The sequence below is a fragment of the Aethalodelphis obliquidens genome, unplaced genomic scaffold, assembly GCF_003676395.1.
Source record: "Aethalodelphis obliquidens isolate GAN/ISIS:26980383/991018 unplaced genomic scaffold, ASM367639v1 scaffold1, whole genome shotgun sequence".
In the NCBI taxonomy this organism is placed as follows: Eukaryota; Metazoa; Chordata; class Mammalia; order Artiodactyla; family Delphinidae; genus Aethalodelphis; species Aethalodelphis obliquidens.
Window position 1 is genome coordinate 8,917,913 of NW_020837945.1, and position 15,360 is coordinate 8,933,272.

A 15,360-nucleotide genomic window follows, 5' to 3' on the forward strand; every position below is an offset into this window, starting at 1 on the left:
GGGGCCTCCAAAAGGCACAGTTAAGAAAACTTAAAGTAATGGCAATTTTCTCTAAGGATATAGATGAGTTCATAGAACAGAGCCAGGACCATCTAGGAATAAGATGGACAATACTAACCCTTTAGGTCCTCTGTTGAGGAAGTGTGTTGCAGACCAGCTACTGGGAAAACCACAGGCTTTCTGAACTTCACCCCAACCAACAAACTTACAAGCTTCAATGCAAACCAGAATGCAGCTGTTTGCTTTATAAAAGTATGCAACCATTACCAGCAAGTATAATTCAAAATAGCTTCTGTCCCACAATTAAGACTTTCACTTTTCCCACAATACGGTGTCAGTAAAAAAGCAAATCAACAGGACTTACTGAGATAAACATGACTGTGGGTCACAACTGAATAATCATTTGTTAAGGAGTTAAGTACCTACTGTGCCAGGAACTGTCTGCACACACAAGATACAGTCAGTGTAACATCTTAAATTTAAAACAGCCAATGTGATCCCTATCAAATTACCCATGATGTTTTTCACAGAACTAGAACAAATAATCCTAAAATTTATATGGAACCACAAAAGACCCAGAATTGCCAAAGCAATCCTGAAAAAAAAAAAGAAAAAAGCTGGAGGCATAACCCTTCTGGACTTCAGAAACTACTACAAGGCTAGAGCAATCAAAACAGTGTGCTACTGGCACAAAAACAGACATATAGATCAATGGAACAGAATAGAAAGCCCAGAAACAAACTCACACACCTATAGTCAATTAATCTTTGACAAAGGAGGCAAGAACATACAATGGAGAAAAGACAGTCTCTTCAGCAAGTGGTGTTGGGAAAGCTGGACAGTTGCGTGTAAATCAATCAAGTTAGAACGTTCCCTCACACCACACACAAAAATAAACTCAAAATGGCTTAAAGACTTAAATATAAGACATGACACCATGAGACACCTAGAAGAGAACACAAGCAAAACACTGACATAAATCGTAGCAATGTTTTCTTAGGTCAGTCTCTCAAGGCAAGGGAAAAAAAAAAAGCAAAAATAAACAAATGGGATCTAATCAAACTCACAAGCTTTTGCACAGCAAAGAAAACAAAAAGACAACCTATGGAATGTGAGAAAATATTTGCAAAGGATACAACTGCCAAGGGTTTAATTTCCAAAATATACAAAGAGCTCATACAACTCCATAACAAAAAAACAACCCAATCAAAACTTGGGCAGAAGATCTAAATATACATTTTCCCAAAGAAGACATACAGATGGCCAACAGGTACATGAAAAGATACTCATCATCACTAATTATCAGAGAAATGCAAATCAAAATAACAATGAGGCATGACCTCACGCCGGTCAGAATGGCCATCATCAAAAAGTCTACAAATAATAAATGCTGGAGAGGGTGTGGAGAAGAGCAAACCCTCCTACACTGCTTCTGGGAATGTAAATTGGTGGAAGCACCATGAAAAACAGTATGGAGGTTCCTTAAAAAACTAAAAATAAGAGTTACCATATGATCCAGCAACACCACTCCTGGGCATACATCTGGAGAAACCTATAATTCATAAAGATAGGGCTTCCCTGGTGGCGCAGTGGTTAAGAATCCACCTGCCAATGCTGGGGACACGGGTTTGAGCCCTGGTCCGGGAAGATCCCACACGCCATGGAGCAACTAAGCCCGTGCACCACAACTACTGAGCCCACATGCCACAACTATTGAAGCCTGCGCGCCTAGAGCCCACGCTAGGCAACAAGAGAAGCCACCACGATGAGAAGCCCGCACACCGCAAAGAGTAGCCTCCGCTCGCCGCAACTAGAGAAAGCCCGCGCAGCAGCAACGAAGACCCAACGCAGCCAAAGATAAATAAATAAAATAAATTAAAAAACAAAAAGATACATGCACCTGGGGCTTCCCTGGCAGCCCAGTGGTTAAGACTCCGTGTTCCCAATGTAGGGTGCATGGGTTCGACCCCTGGTCAGGGAACAAAGATCCCACATGCCACATGGCACGGCAAGGGGTGGGGGGGGAAAAACGACACATGCACCCCACATGTGCAGCACTATTTACAACAGCCAAGACATGGAAGCAACCTAAATGTTCATCGACAGAGTAATGGATAAAGAAGATGTGGTGTATACATCAATATATACAATGGAATATTACTCAGCCATAAAAGAATGAAATAGTCCCATCAGCAGCAACATGGATGGATTTAGAGATTATGATACTAAGTGAAGTAAGTCAGACAAAGACAAATATTATATATCAACTTATATGTGGAACCTAAAAAATAGTACAAACTTATTACAAAACAGAAACAGACTCAGACTTTGAAAACAAACTTAAGGTTACCAAAGGGGAAGGGGGGTGGGGAGGCATAAATTGAGAGTACGGGATTAACAGATGCATACTACTATATATAAAATGAACAACAAGGATTTACTGTATAGCACAGGGAACTATTTCAATATCTTATAATAAACTAAGATGGAAAAGAATAAAAAAAGAATTATAGACGTACAAATATACATATAACCAAATCACTTTGCTGTACACTTGAAACTAACATAATATTGTAAATCAAGTATACTTCAATGGAGTAAATAAAGCTTTTAAAAATTAAGACTCGGGCTTCCCTGGTGACGCAGTGGTTAAGAATCCGCCTGCCAATGCAGGGAACACGGGTTCGAGCCCTGGGCAGGGAAGATCTCACATGCTGCGGAGCAACTAAGCCCGTGCGCCACAACTACTGAAGCCCGCGAGCCTAGAGCCCGTGCTCCGCAACAAGAGAAGCCACCACAATGAAAAGCCTGCGCACCGCAAAGAAGAGTAGCCTCCGCTCGCCGCATCTAGAAAACGCCCACACGCAGCAACAAAGACCCAACGCAGCCAAAAAATAAATTAATTAAAAAATAAATAAAAATCAAGATTTGAAATTCTGTACTGACAGGTTAATATTAGACATATCTATCCATTCATTATCTCTATTTTTCCCCACCAGGAAGCCCCACTATAACAACACATAAACATCCGAATAAGAATGTATCATCTCCCCTCCCGAACATGGTTCACCTTTCATATCACTTTTTCAGTTCTTCCTCATCTCCTTTTCTTATCACCTCTATTCCTCAATCCATGAGACTGCACCCATTTCTGTTGAAAATACACCTATAGGAGTGGAACTGCGGGGTCACAGGGGTGGGCACTGATGTCCACCTTTACTCAATACAGTCTAATAACTTTCAAAAATGATCAACAATTCTCACACCCAACAGCACATACAGGAGTTCCAACTGCCCTACATCTTACCAACATTTGCTATATCTTATTCATTTTAGATAATTTTTCCATTTTGATCTAATGTATCAATACTTTTGCATCTTGTTTTAAAAAAACCACCTAAATTACAGGTTATGAAACTATTCTTGTTTTCATTTTGTTTTTGCCTTTCTCATTTAGGCTTAAAATCCATCTGCAATTGATTTTTTGCTTCATATAAGAGGGAGAAGTTAACGTTCATTTTGTTCATACAAAATGCTGAACCATCATTTTTAGAAAGATGATCATTTTCCTACTACACCTTCGTCATAAATCAGCTGACCATATGTATAAAAAGCAGGGACTTGTTTCTGGCTTCTCTATTCTATTTCACTAGCCTATTTTTTCATTAACACCACACTTTCCCTACAGCTTTTTAAGTGCTGATATGTAGTAGCATGAGTCCTCTTGATTTGCTGTTCTTTGTCTTAACTAGCTTTGGTCTTCTGACTTTCCACATAAAGTTTAAATTAAGCCTATTAACATACACACACACCTGCTGGGATTTTTTTTTAACCTGGAATTGTATTTAATTACTTTGGAGAAAAAAACAACATTTTATAATATTCAGCCTACCAACTCCTGAACCTGGTATACCTATTTATTCAGATTTGAAATTTCACTCCACAATGTTTTATAGTTTTTAGTGTGTTGAGGTCTTTGCATATTTTATTTACTCCAAAGCACTTGCTTTTTTGATGTTATTATGTATAAAAATTTTTGAATCGCATGGCTGGTTTTCTTTTTCTGGCTGGTAAACAAACTTCTGAATACTTCTTATCGAGCAACCTTAGACTCTGTATTACACTGCAGATTATTTGGGACTTTCTATATACTTGATATTGTCACCTACAGAAAATTATTTATTCCTTTCCAACGCTTATTCTTTCATTTCTTTCTTTTTTGCCTTATTTGTTCTGGTTATTTCCTCAAGAACAATGGTGAATAGCTGATAACCTTATCTTACTCCCACTCTTAAGCGGAAAGCTGTCAATAATTCACCATTAGGAACTGCTGTTTTTTGCTAAATAGTCGGTATTGCTAATATGCCCTTTCTATTAATGGTTTTGTAAGAGTTCCCTTTTTTCCTACATCACAAATTGATACTGTAGTTTCTCAAGCGCTTTTTCTGTACCTATGAAAATAACCATGAGATTTTTCTTTAACATGATGAATTACATTGAATTTTGAATAGTAAAAACCACCCATGCCATCTTGGAATACAATCCACTTGGTTTTAATGTATTATTCTTTTTACAAGTTACTAAATGGTATTTGCTGTTTAATTAAGATTTTTATATCTTAAATCACGAGAGACTGACATAAATTTCCTTTCTTGTAATGCATTCGTGAGTTCACTACTAGTTATGTGGTCTTTTAAAACCTTTAATGATTGTGTAACCTGGCGCCGCCACTTCCTTAAATGTTTGAAAGTATGTGGGAAATTTTTAATTTGATTCAGTTTGAAAGGAAGGTGTCCATATCATCTAAAATGGTCTAAAATTGTTCATGCTGCCCCTCTGTGTTTTTCTGTCTGTAGATCTGTAGTAATGTCTTCCTTTTCATTTCTGATATTGATGATTATTGTTTTCTCTTTTTCCTTAGTCTTGCCAGATGCTTATAGACTTTGTTAATCTTACCAAAAAACAAACTTTGGGCTTTTGATTGTGTCAATTATCAACTTATTGTCTTCCCGTTCCAAACAGGGTTTTTTTGGGTTCAGTTTTGTGATAATGGAGCTTGATCCTGTAAACATTCATCCTTTGCCAGCCTGAGGAATGTTACACCGGGTTAACGGGGCAATGAACCTACCAGGTGAGAGCAGCAAGACACATGGCCTTCAGGTCTGGTGCTTCATTGTTATTTGGCTGGAGCCCATGGCCTCCCAAAAGAGCTCCAGCTGTGCTTTCAGGCCACGCTCTTCCCTCCAGCAGCAGGAACCAGTTCCAGCATATACTCACACCCTTGGGCACAGACAGGTCTCCTCTACAGAACAGCTCCAGCCCAAGCCCACCCACATCCCCTGGCAACAGCAGGCCATGTCTACAGACCCAGACTGGCCAGGCCTTCTGGCAAGCTTCTTGCCATGGCAGGTGGCCTGTTGCTGTGTTTGTTATGACCTCTACAAAGAGATCTGAATCTCTGACATCAGGGACCCAGGATCCTCTCTTAGTTCCTTTATTGTCTACTCTTTTTCAACCTAGAGGTAACTGCTGCTCTTTTGTATCAGCTAGTTCTGGACATCTACTGTCCTCTTTCACCTCTCTGAGTGATCACCTTCTACTATTCTGGTTAACAACTCCCTATATTTTCCCTGTTCAAATAACAGGGGTAGCTTCTGTCTCAGGACTATACTCTGAATATTGATTGATTTTCTCTATTGTGTGTTTCCTAATTTGCTGATTTTGCTCTTTAACATTTCCCTCCTTCCACTTTGTTTTTATATGAAGTTTGCATTCTTCTTCATAATATACGCTCATTAGGACAACTGTTTGTGCTTCCTAAATTTACAAGTAAAATTGATGGTCATATTTATTTTATGGCTTCTGATCACTCTTAAAAGATACGAGCATTTCTGTCTCAAGTACATAGGACTAAGTTATCTTAAAGTTCCCATCCAAGATCAGAGTTTCTGGATTTTATATTACACAAAAAAATGTTACCAAGAAAGCAGGAACTTCCTCTATTTAGTACAAATCTCAAAAATTCTTCATCAGTAAAGACAGAGGAGAATATATTTCTATTTGTGACGGAGTAGAATACAATCCCCAGGGATGAGAAAATGATTACATGTGTTTTCTATGCAAGCTTCCCACAAAACAGAAAGAAATCCAGCTTAGAAAAAGTTATGAAAGTATTTCCAAAATGAATAGTAAGAAGTCAGTCATTTAAATAGGTAACATACCTGTATTCGTTAGTATAATCGAAATCTTGTTTATTATGAGTCGGCTTTAGGAAATAACAGTCTATAATCCCCACTACTCCAACACCCATGTTGTTTGCCTGAAAAATAAAACTGGCATTTTAAACATGAAACATGATGCTTCAAACAATTATCCCTTCACCAAGATTTAAGATCTGCATGAAACATTTTCCTATATTTTATCTGATGCTCATGACATTTAGATTGAAAAACAGTGTCTGGCAGGTAATTTACCTTTCTGGGAGCTAACTCCTAAATATGTAACAGCAGCTTTCCTCCAAAACCACTTCCACTGTTAGCAAGTATTCATGTCGACAAGTATTATCATTCCCGATTTTATACTAGGGAAAAAAGATCCCCTCTACTGGGATGCCATTTCTTAGCTACTAAAAACCACAAGTAACTCCTTCCAGTATCCATAGTGCCTAGCAAAGGCTTTGGCACATAATATTCCGTAAGTTCGTTAGATAAAAATTAAAGACATTTATCCAAAGTTACACATTCAGTTGTTTATTGTGATGAAGTAAAAACTTCAATTCAACTGACCTAGGTTATTTTTTAAACCTGCTAGCTAAAACACTGAACCCAAAGTATCTGAGTCATTTTCTGATTATCTACATGTGATTAACACATGTATTTTGTTCACGACTATAGCTGAGTCTAAGTATAAAGAGAAAAAGTGGAATACTGACTTCTGAGAATTTTCATAGATGCAACTATAGACAAAACCATGAAAACCTAATCATAATGCTACTTCACTAAAAACCATCAGTGGTTCCTCATTTCATACAACTTGTAAACCACAGAACCCTTCAATCTTAGTTCTTTTTTACCTCCTTTCTGGCCTCATCTTCCTCTCTCCCATTCCCCACTTACCACCTGGTCCAGGCATAACAACTCCCCTAATGATGCCATCCTCTCAGAAGCCTCTTTCTTTTCCTTCGCAGACATTCCTTTCTCTGTCTAGAAAGCTCTTGCCAGACTTCCCCAAACAGTAAATCAACTCAGTCTCATCTCAATCACCACTTTCTACAAGAAGCCCTTTCTGCTGCTCCAAGGATGTACCACATTCCCCTCATCAGAAAGAGCTCTGGGGGCATGTGCTGTACCTTTTCATCTTTTTATGCTGAGCATCTAGCGTGGAAAATCATACCAAGTATTTAATAAATGTTTACTGAATCCAAATACTACGACCAGTCCATCTTCTGGTAAAGAAAAACATTAAAAGTTGGCTGTAGGGCTTCTCTAGTGGCACAGTGGTTAGGAATCCACCTGCCAATGCAGGGGACATGGGTTCGATCCCTGGTCTGGGAAGATCCCACATGCTGTGGAGCAACTAAGCCCGTGTGCCACAACTACGGAGCCTGTGCGCCTAGAGCCCGTGTTCTGCAACAAGAGAAGCCACCACAATGGGAAGCTCGTGCGCATCAACGAAGACCCAATGCAACCAAAAATAAAATACATTTATTTAAAAAAAAAAAAAAGTTGGCTGTAAAAGCATATTTTTTACAAGGTTAAACTTAACCAGAAATTATATGTAATGCAAATTTAACTGGGTTGGAAAAATGGATTATGTACCTTAAGTCAAAACACTTGAGAAATAAGGCCTATTACCAAAAATACATTTCCAATTACCAGTGAAATTCAGAACTTTATAATTATAGAGTATTTCTGGCAAAAATTCCTATTCCATGGCTTCCCTGGTGGCGCAGTGGTTGAGAGTCCGCCTGCCGATGCAGGGGACACAGGTTCGTGCCCCGGTCTGGGAAGATCCCACATGCCGTGGAGCAGGTGGGCCCGTGAGCCATGGCCGCTGAGCCTGCGCGTCCGGAGCCTGTGCTTTGCAACGGGAGAGGCCACAACAGTGAGAGGCCCGCGTACCGCAAAAAAAAAAAAAAAAAAATTACTATTCCAATTATAAATAAAAATTAGCATTTTAAATAAGTTATTGATACCTTGTATCATGGTTGTCATATTTCTGGATTTATATTTCTAATTGAAATCAGTGGTTACAAAGAAGAGCCCAACAAAGTTCATTTACTTTTTTTTTTTTTTTTTTGCGGTATGCGGACCTCTCACCGCTGCGGCCTCTCCCGTTGCGGAGCACAGGCTCCGGACGCACAGGCCCAGCGGCCATGGCTCACAGGCCCAACCGCTCTGCGGCATGTGGGACCCTCCCGGACCGGGGCACGAACCTGTGTCCCCTGCATCGGCAGGCGGACTCTCAACCACTGCGCCACCAAGGAAGCCCTCATTTACTTTTTCAAAAATTGAAATATAGTTGATTTACAATACTATATTAGTTTCAGGTGTATGACACAGTGATTCAATATTTTATATACTCCATTTAAAATTATAAGATATTCACTATATTCCCTGTGCTGTACAATATATCCTTGTGGCTTATTTATTTTATACATAGTAGTTTGTACCTCTTAATCCCCTAACCCTATCTCCCCCTGCCACCCTGCCCCCACTGGAAACCACTAGTTTGTTCTCCGTGTCTGTGAGTCTGTTTCTGTTTTGTTACATTCACTCACTTGTTTTATTTTTTTGATTCCACATATAAGCGGTAACATACAGTACTTATCTTTTCCTGACATATTATACTTCATTAAGCATACTATGCTCCAGGTCCATCCATGTTGTTGCAAACAATTTAGAATGAAATAAAATGAATAGAAAATGAACATCATAGAATTGGAAAACAAAATATGCCTGGACTTAAAACCTTAACAAAGCTGAATTTCAGAATTTATCACAAATTCTTAACACCCACCCACACACAACAAAAAAATTTTCTGTGAAAACAGGTAAAGGATAAACAGATCGACATAGTGGGCAATGTTCACCATCCTAAATTGAATTCTACAACAATGGAAGTGGCTTAGGAGGAAAACTCTGATATATTCAGGAACTAACTCCAGAAAAGTAAATCACCTATCAGATACTATTTTTTAGGCTATTGAGTCAACAACTAATTAAAACCAATCAATTTTATTCTAGTATGAAAAAAATCAAGGATCCTTTTCCAAGTGTAGAGAAAATATCTGCACCTGTGCCTGAGGTCTAAGGCGGGTTACTTATTAGCCCCAATTCCCTCATCTGTAAAAGAGATAAAATGTTCTGTCCTCAAATTAATATAAAAGCGTTCTAAGGTCAAGTGCCATACCAGTTATTAAAAACATTGACATTTAAAAGTCATTAGGCAAAAAGTACATTGTTACACATTTGACCTGATAACGTTATCCTAACTCTTTTTTTGCAGTACGCGGGCCTCTCACTGTTGTGGCCTCTCCCGTTGCAGAGCACAGGCTCTGGACGCGCAGGCTCAGCAGCCATGTCTCACGGGCCCAGCGGCTCCACAGCATGTGGGATCCTCCCAGACCGGGGCACAAACCTGTGTTCCCTGCATCGGCAGGCGGACTCTCAACCACTGCGCCACCAGGGATGCCCTGTTATCCTAACTTTTATAAAAGATACAGACATTTTCAGATATAAACTTACCCTTAACTGACATCCAACTTTTTCATAAGCTTTGATGAGTCTATTTCTGTGATACATCATTATCCCATAATGATCTTTATTTCTGCAGTTGAATCCAAAAGTAATTCTCACAGTTTTATTAGTCTTAAATGTTAAGGAAAATTCTGAACACACCACCTCATTCCCTTCAAACCACCCTTCCTCTTTTTTTTTTTTTTTTTTTTTCAGTACGCGAGCCTCTCACTGTTGCGGCCTCTCCCGTTGCGGAGCACAAGCTCCGGATGCGCAGACTCAGCGGCCATGGCTCACGGGCCTAGCCGCTCCGCGGCATGTGGGATATTCCCGGACCGGGGCACGAAGCCGCGTCCCCTGCATCGGCAGGCGGACTCTCAACCACTGCGCCACCAGGGAAGCCCTCATTATTGAATCCAAAGGTGCAAAAAAGGGCAAAAGTTGGAGAGGATTGACTCTATCAAGATAAAAGGAGAAAGGGGGAAGGGAAGTACACTTGACTGATACGTATCTATATACAGCATCATAACAAGCAAAATAAAGGATACTAAAAATTTGGGTCGATAAATATCACGTTCAATGTAGGCAAGACTCTTCGAAACTAGCTGTGTCTTCACTTTCTGCCCACGCAAGATGATCTGCATTCGTGGCTTTAGATATAATATACTGCAGTAAGCCTGCAAAGACACACAATTATCTGTCCTTTCCACATATTTATCTATGGATTTGTTCAACATTACTTATGCATGTATTTAAAAAGGAAGCTACCGCCTTGCTTTGATAAAAGACATATTAACTCTTCAATAAAATACTATAGACTATAAAGGTGTATTAGTTAATATCTAAATACTTTTTATTAAAAACAAGCTCAATATACTGTAGCCAGTAAAAATGACTTACAGAAAACAATCTACTGACCTACATAGATGTTGATATGTTAAGTGAAAAAAAGTTAAGAAACAGCATGTATAGTATGGTCTCATTTTAATTTTAAAAATATGTTTATGTGTACAAAAAGGACTATTTTCTGACTCTCCTGTCAAAACTATATATTGCTATTATAATTCTTAAAGCATCAATAAATTTTATTTGGGCAAAAATAAGCAAAATCTAATATAAACAAAAGGGACTATTATAAGCTTGAAAAGGAAAAAAATCATAAATAATGCACCAACATTTCAGCACAGTAGACAAACAGCACTTCTTCCATATGGAGCTGTAAAAATCAGCAGTCATCTAAATGTGTTTTCCAGTCTTTTTTTTTTTTCTTTCTTTTTTTTTTTTGGCCGCACTGAGGCTTGCGGGATCTTAGTTCCCTGACCAGGGACTGAACATGGGCCATGAAAGTGGAAGTGCCTAGTCCTAAGCACTGGACCGCCAGGGAATTCCCTAAACGTGTTTTCAATTCTTAATACATGGAAGTTTAGACTTAGAATTGTGACGAAACTTTGCATCCTAAAACATGTTAAAATATGATCTCCTGTGCCTGTCTCCAAGCTATCAGAAATCTCTGAGGGAAATGAACTGAACAACTTAAGGAGGATATATGAAAAGTTCAACACAAAACTAAAATTTGAACATGTCTCTTGTTTTTTTTCCTGACTCCTGATTTCAAAATTAGTGGTGTTTTGCCCATTTATAAAATTCATTAATGATATTTTAAAACATTTTTTTCATGGTACACTAACATTATACCATCTGCTCTGGCGACCTCTGTATATTCTTGAGTTAAGATTTTCTTAACAACTAGGACATACTTCACTAACACACTGGAGTATATCAAGGAATAGTAATAGCTGCCATTGTAATTGCCAGAATCTCAGAAAAAATTACATAGTATACTTGTAAACGTCAAATGAATCCTTAGCTTGGGGTTATGAAATAATTTTAGCACAAAAAAAGGGAGAAGGGGAATTCCCCGGTGGTCCAGTGGTTAGGACCACTCTCCCTGGTCGGGGAAGTAAGATCCCACATGCCACAGTGCAGCCAAGAAAAACAAAAAGAAGGAAAAAAAAGGGAATAGTATTATATGTCTTATCATAGTGACTAAGAAACTTAATATTCTTTGTTTTAATTAATTTATTTATTTTGGCTGCGTTGGGTCTTTGTTGCTGCGTGGGCTTTCTTCGGTTACAGCAAGCGGGGGCTACTCTTTGTCGTGGTGGCTTCTCTTGTTGCGGAGCATGGGCTCTAGGCGTGCGGGCTCAGTAACTGTGGCTCGTGGGATCTAGAGCGTAGGCTCAGTAGTTGTGGCGCATGGGCTTAGTTGCTCCGTGGCATGTGGGATCTTCCCGGACCAGGGCTCGAACCCGTGTCCCCTGCATTGGCGGGCGGATTCTTAACCACTGCACCACCAGGGAAGCCCGAAACTTAATATTCTTATTATATCAACACTGTTATATTGAGATATGAATTCCTTCAATCTTAAAAACATTCTCATCTCTAAGGTCAAATCTCAAAGATATTTATCACAAAATTATACTAACGTGCATTATGTATAGGCTATACATAATTTATTGCTTTAGGGTATCTGTGTGTGTGCGTGTTCTAGAGAATATTTTAAATTTTAAAAGACACACTCTGAATCTGGCGTTTTGATTGAATCAATCAATATGGCCATCACAGGACAAACTGATTCTAGTATTCCCAATTCAAATAATTAACCACACAGTGAAAGAACTTTTACAAGCACTGTTAGATCTGATGACTTCGCAATTAAAAAACTTTTCTAGGCAAATAAAACAAGCAGTGCACACAAGACAAATTTAATAAGTTGGTTCATGTCTGAGATACTTAGAGATTTCTGGCAGCATTTATAATACAAGTGGTTAACAATTTCCATTATTTGATGATTTTCTCACTCCCACAAAGAGAGCTAAATACATACCCTCAGAGAATAGTCACTCTCAGGGGCAATTTGGTCCATCCTTTCTTGCTTCTTGTACCCTTTCTTCCCTGCTGTCTCATCTAAATCTTCTGGAATTCTAATGTCATATTTATCCTTATCAAAATCAAACTCTGTTGCACTTTTGTAGCTGCAAAAATAATTTTTTATAAGAGCTAAATTTTAACTTCACCATAAGATAAGCAAGCAAAAAACTTTCAGTTAGCAAAACAAAACACGAACATGTGGTGGCAGTTAAGGTCAGAGGAGTTGGAGGGAGGGAGAGAGGGAGAAAAGAAACCCAGAAGGTACAGGAAAGAACTGTATTCATTCACACATTGCCATTGGGAATGTCAAATGATAGAGCCACATTCTGATAGTTTCTTAAAAAAATAAACATGCAACTACCATATGATCCAGCAATTACACTCCTGGGCATTTAGCCCACAAAATGATGACCATATTCCCACAAAAATCTCTATGCACACATTTTATAGCAGGGGTCTCCAACCCCTGGGCCTGTTAGGAACCCGGCCGCACAGCAGGAGATGTAAAGCTTCACCTGCTGCTCCCCATCACTGCATTACTGCCTGAACCCCACCCCCCAACCCTGTGGAAAAACTGTCTTCCATGAAACCAGACCCTGATGACAAAAAGGTTGGGAACCCCTGTTTTATAGCTCTATTTGTAATAAATGAAACTTGTAAACAACCAGATTGGTAAACACACTGTGGTCCATCCATACAATGCAATTACCACTCAGCAAGTAAGAGGAAGCAAACGGACACACAAGAACCTGGATGAATCTTCAGAAAATTATGCTGAATGAAAAAAGCTAATCCCAAAAGGTTTCACACGGTATGATTCCAGTTACAGAATATTCTTGAAATGACAAAGTTACAGAAATGGAGAACATGTTAGAGGTTGCCAGGGATTAAGGAAGAAGTGGGTGTGGATATAAAAGGGATCCTTGAGTTGATGAAATTGTCCTGTACCTTGACTGTATCAATGTCAGTATCAACAGTACTATTGTACTGTAGTGTTCCAAGAAGTTATCATTGGGGGAAACTGGGTAAAGAGTACATGAGATTTCTTACAACTACATATGAATCTACAATTATCTCAAAATTAAAAGTTAAAGAAAAAATGGTGGGGAGGATGGGAGGGGCAGGGAAGAAAGTAAGAAAAAGAAAATAAAAGAAAAACGGAATACAGGTGGTCAGAAAAGCACAAGAATTAAAGGATTTTAGGATTATCACTATGTGTGCTTTATTCCTATGGTTCAACAGATCTTAGGTCTCTCAATATCACACATTTACCCTAAATTTTAGAACTTTATTTGCAAAGGATTTTATCCTCACAAAGATTTAGCAACACAGAAGTCTCATTTGTATTATTTTTCTCAACAGATGCTGAATTGTGCTTAGCTTTATGTAATTAACCAAACAGACAAAGATTTCTCTAACTTACTCAAGTTGGGACTTGTTGGCTGGGCTTTATCTTTTCGTTTCATTTCTCTTTTTTTTTTGAGGAGAGGGATGGTATAACCAAGAGCGAAAATAGAGTGCTATGGAGACAGAATGGCAGGGCTAGGAAATTTATTTTTAGTAATATGAAATTATCTCAAATTGAAGCCAAAGTAGCCTCAATAAAATACCCTTGGAAAAGGTAAATCATTAACTATGCCATAAAATGAGGACCTTCCAATATATTTGCACTCTTGTGTGACAAAGCATGAACGTAATGAAATTATTCCCACACATGCGCTTTACTTCCCAAATGGTTAACAACTAGCTGAGGTCTACCGTTTACCTTCTGAGATTCCAAATGATGATCCTTGTCCCCTTCTTACCGATGACAGCATCAAGCTCTGCCAGTAATTTCTGTTCCGTAGAAAACAGAGAATGTTCCAGAATTGCAGCAAGACTCGCTTTCGATTCTGTTAAATTAATTATCTGTCGTATATCCTAAGTTAAAGACTTAGACCAATGGCGTATTTTTCACAATTACAATATGGAAACCAACTCAAACTAACTGAAAAACCATTTCCTAAATTATTTTCTAAGTTTTAAAATGATAGTGTGATTTCAAATGAACACCAAGAAGGATGAAGTATGAAGAAGTTTATTATTATTCCTACTTTAATTATTTCCAATATTTGAATGTTTATACAGAAGACATTTTCCTAAGGATATCTTGCTTTTTCATTTTTTGGTGAAAATATCAAGCCAGATCATAAGCTTATCAGACCACAAAAAGACTGAAATAAAGAAGCTTAACATAAAATGCAATCGCCTTATGCTAAGGATTTCCATGGCACAATTCCAATAGAGAAAACAAAGGGACAAACATTTAGCCCAGATGTAGAGTAGAGGCAGTGGATAGGAACAAGAGCTAGAATGGAAGGTATGATTAAAAAACAAGAATCTGGAGGAGGGCAGAAGGATGGAATGGTTCAGATTATTTCTTCATAGTTTCAATTTCAAAATCAAAAGGATATGGTCTTTGTTGAATGCCACTATTGGGACAACAACATGTTCTGCTTTTATGACTTCCAAGTAGGTCTGAGACAAGAAGCCCACGCTCATGCTTTCTCCATTTTTGGTAAAAACCATTGCATCTTTACCCAAACGCATAGAACCTGACTTGAAGCCATTCCCATACAATCCAACTGGGACGTGACCATTCATGGTGACTTTGTCACTGAAGCCAAAGCTAAAAAGAAAAAAAAATTTAATA

At 38.5% G+C, this 15,360-nt stretch overlaps 1 protein-coding gene across 2 annotated transcripts in view; it reads right to left on the bottom strand.

The window, feature by feature from the left end:
* Nucleotides 1–15,360, bottom strand: part of MORC3 (MORC family CW-type zinc finger 3) — a 42,622-nt gene that overhangs the window by 15,366 nt on the left and 11,896 nt on the right. For both annotated transcript variants that reach the window (XM_027100422.1, XM_027100472.1), the window contains exons 4-9: nt 15,122–15,336; nt 14,434–14,581; nt 12,625–12,772; nt 10,286–10,414; nt 9,747–9,869; nt 6,222–6,319 (exon numbers count right to left, since the gene is read on the bottom strand). In XM_027100422.1, coding sequence (XP_026956223.1) covers nt 6,222–6,319; nt 9,747–9,869; nt 10,286–10,414; nt 12,625–12,772; nt 14,434–14,581; nt 15,122–15,336 — 861 coding nt within the window. The remainder of the gene's footprint in view (nt 1–6,221; nt 6,320–9,746; nt 9,870–10,285; nt 10,415–12,624; nt 12,773–14,433; nt 14,582–15,121; nt 15,337–15,360) is intronic.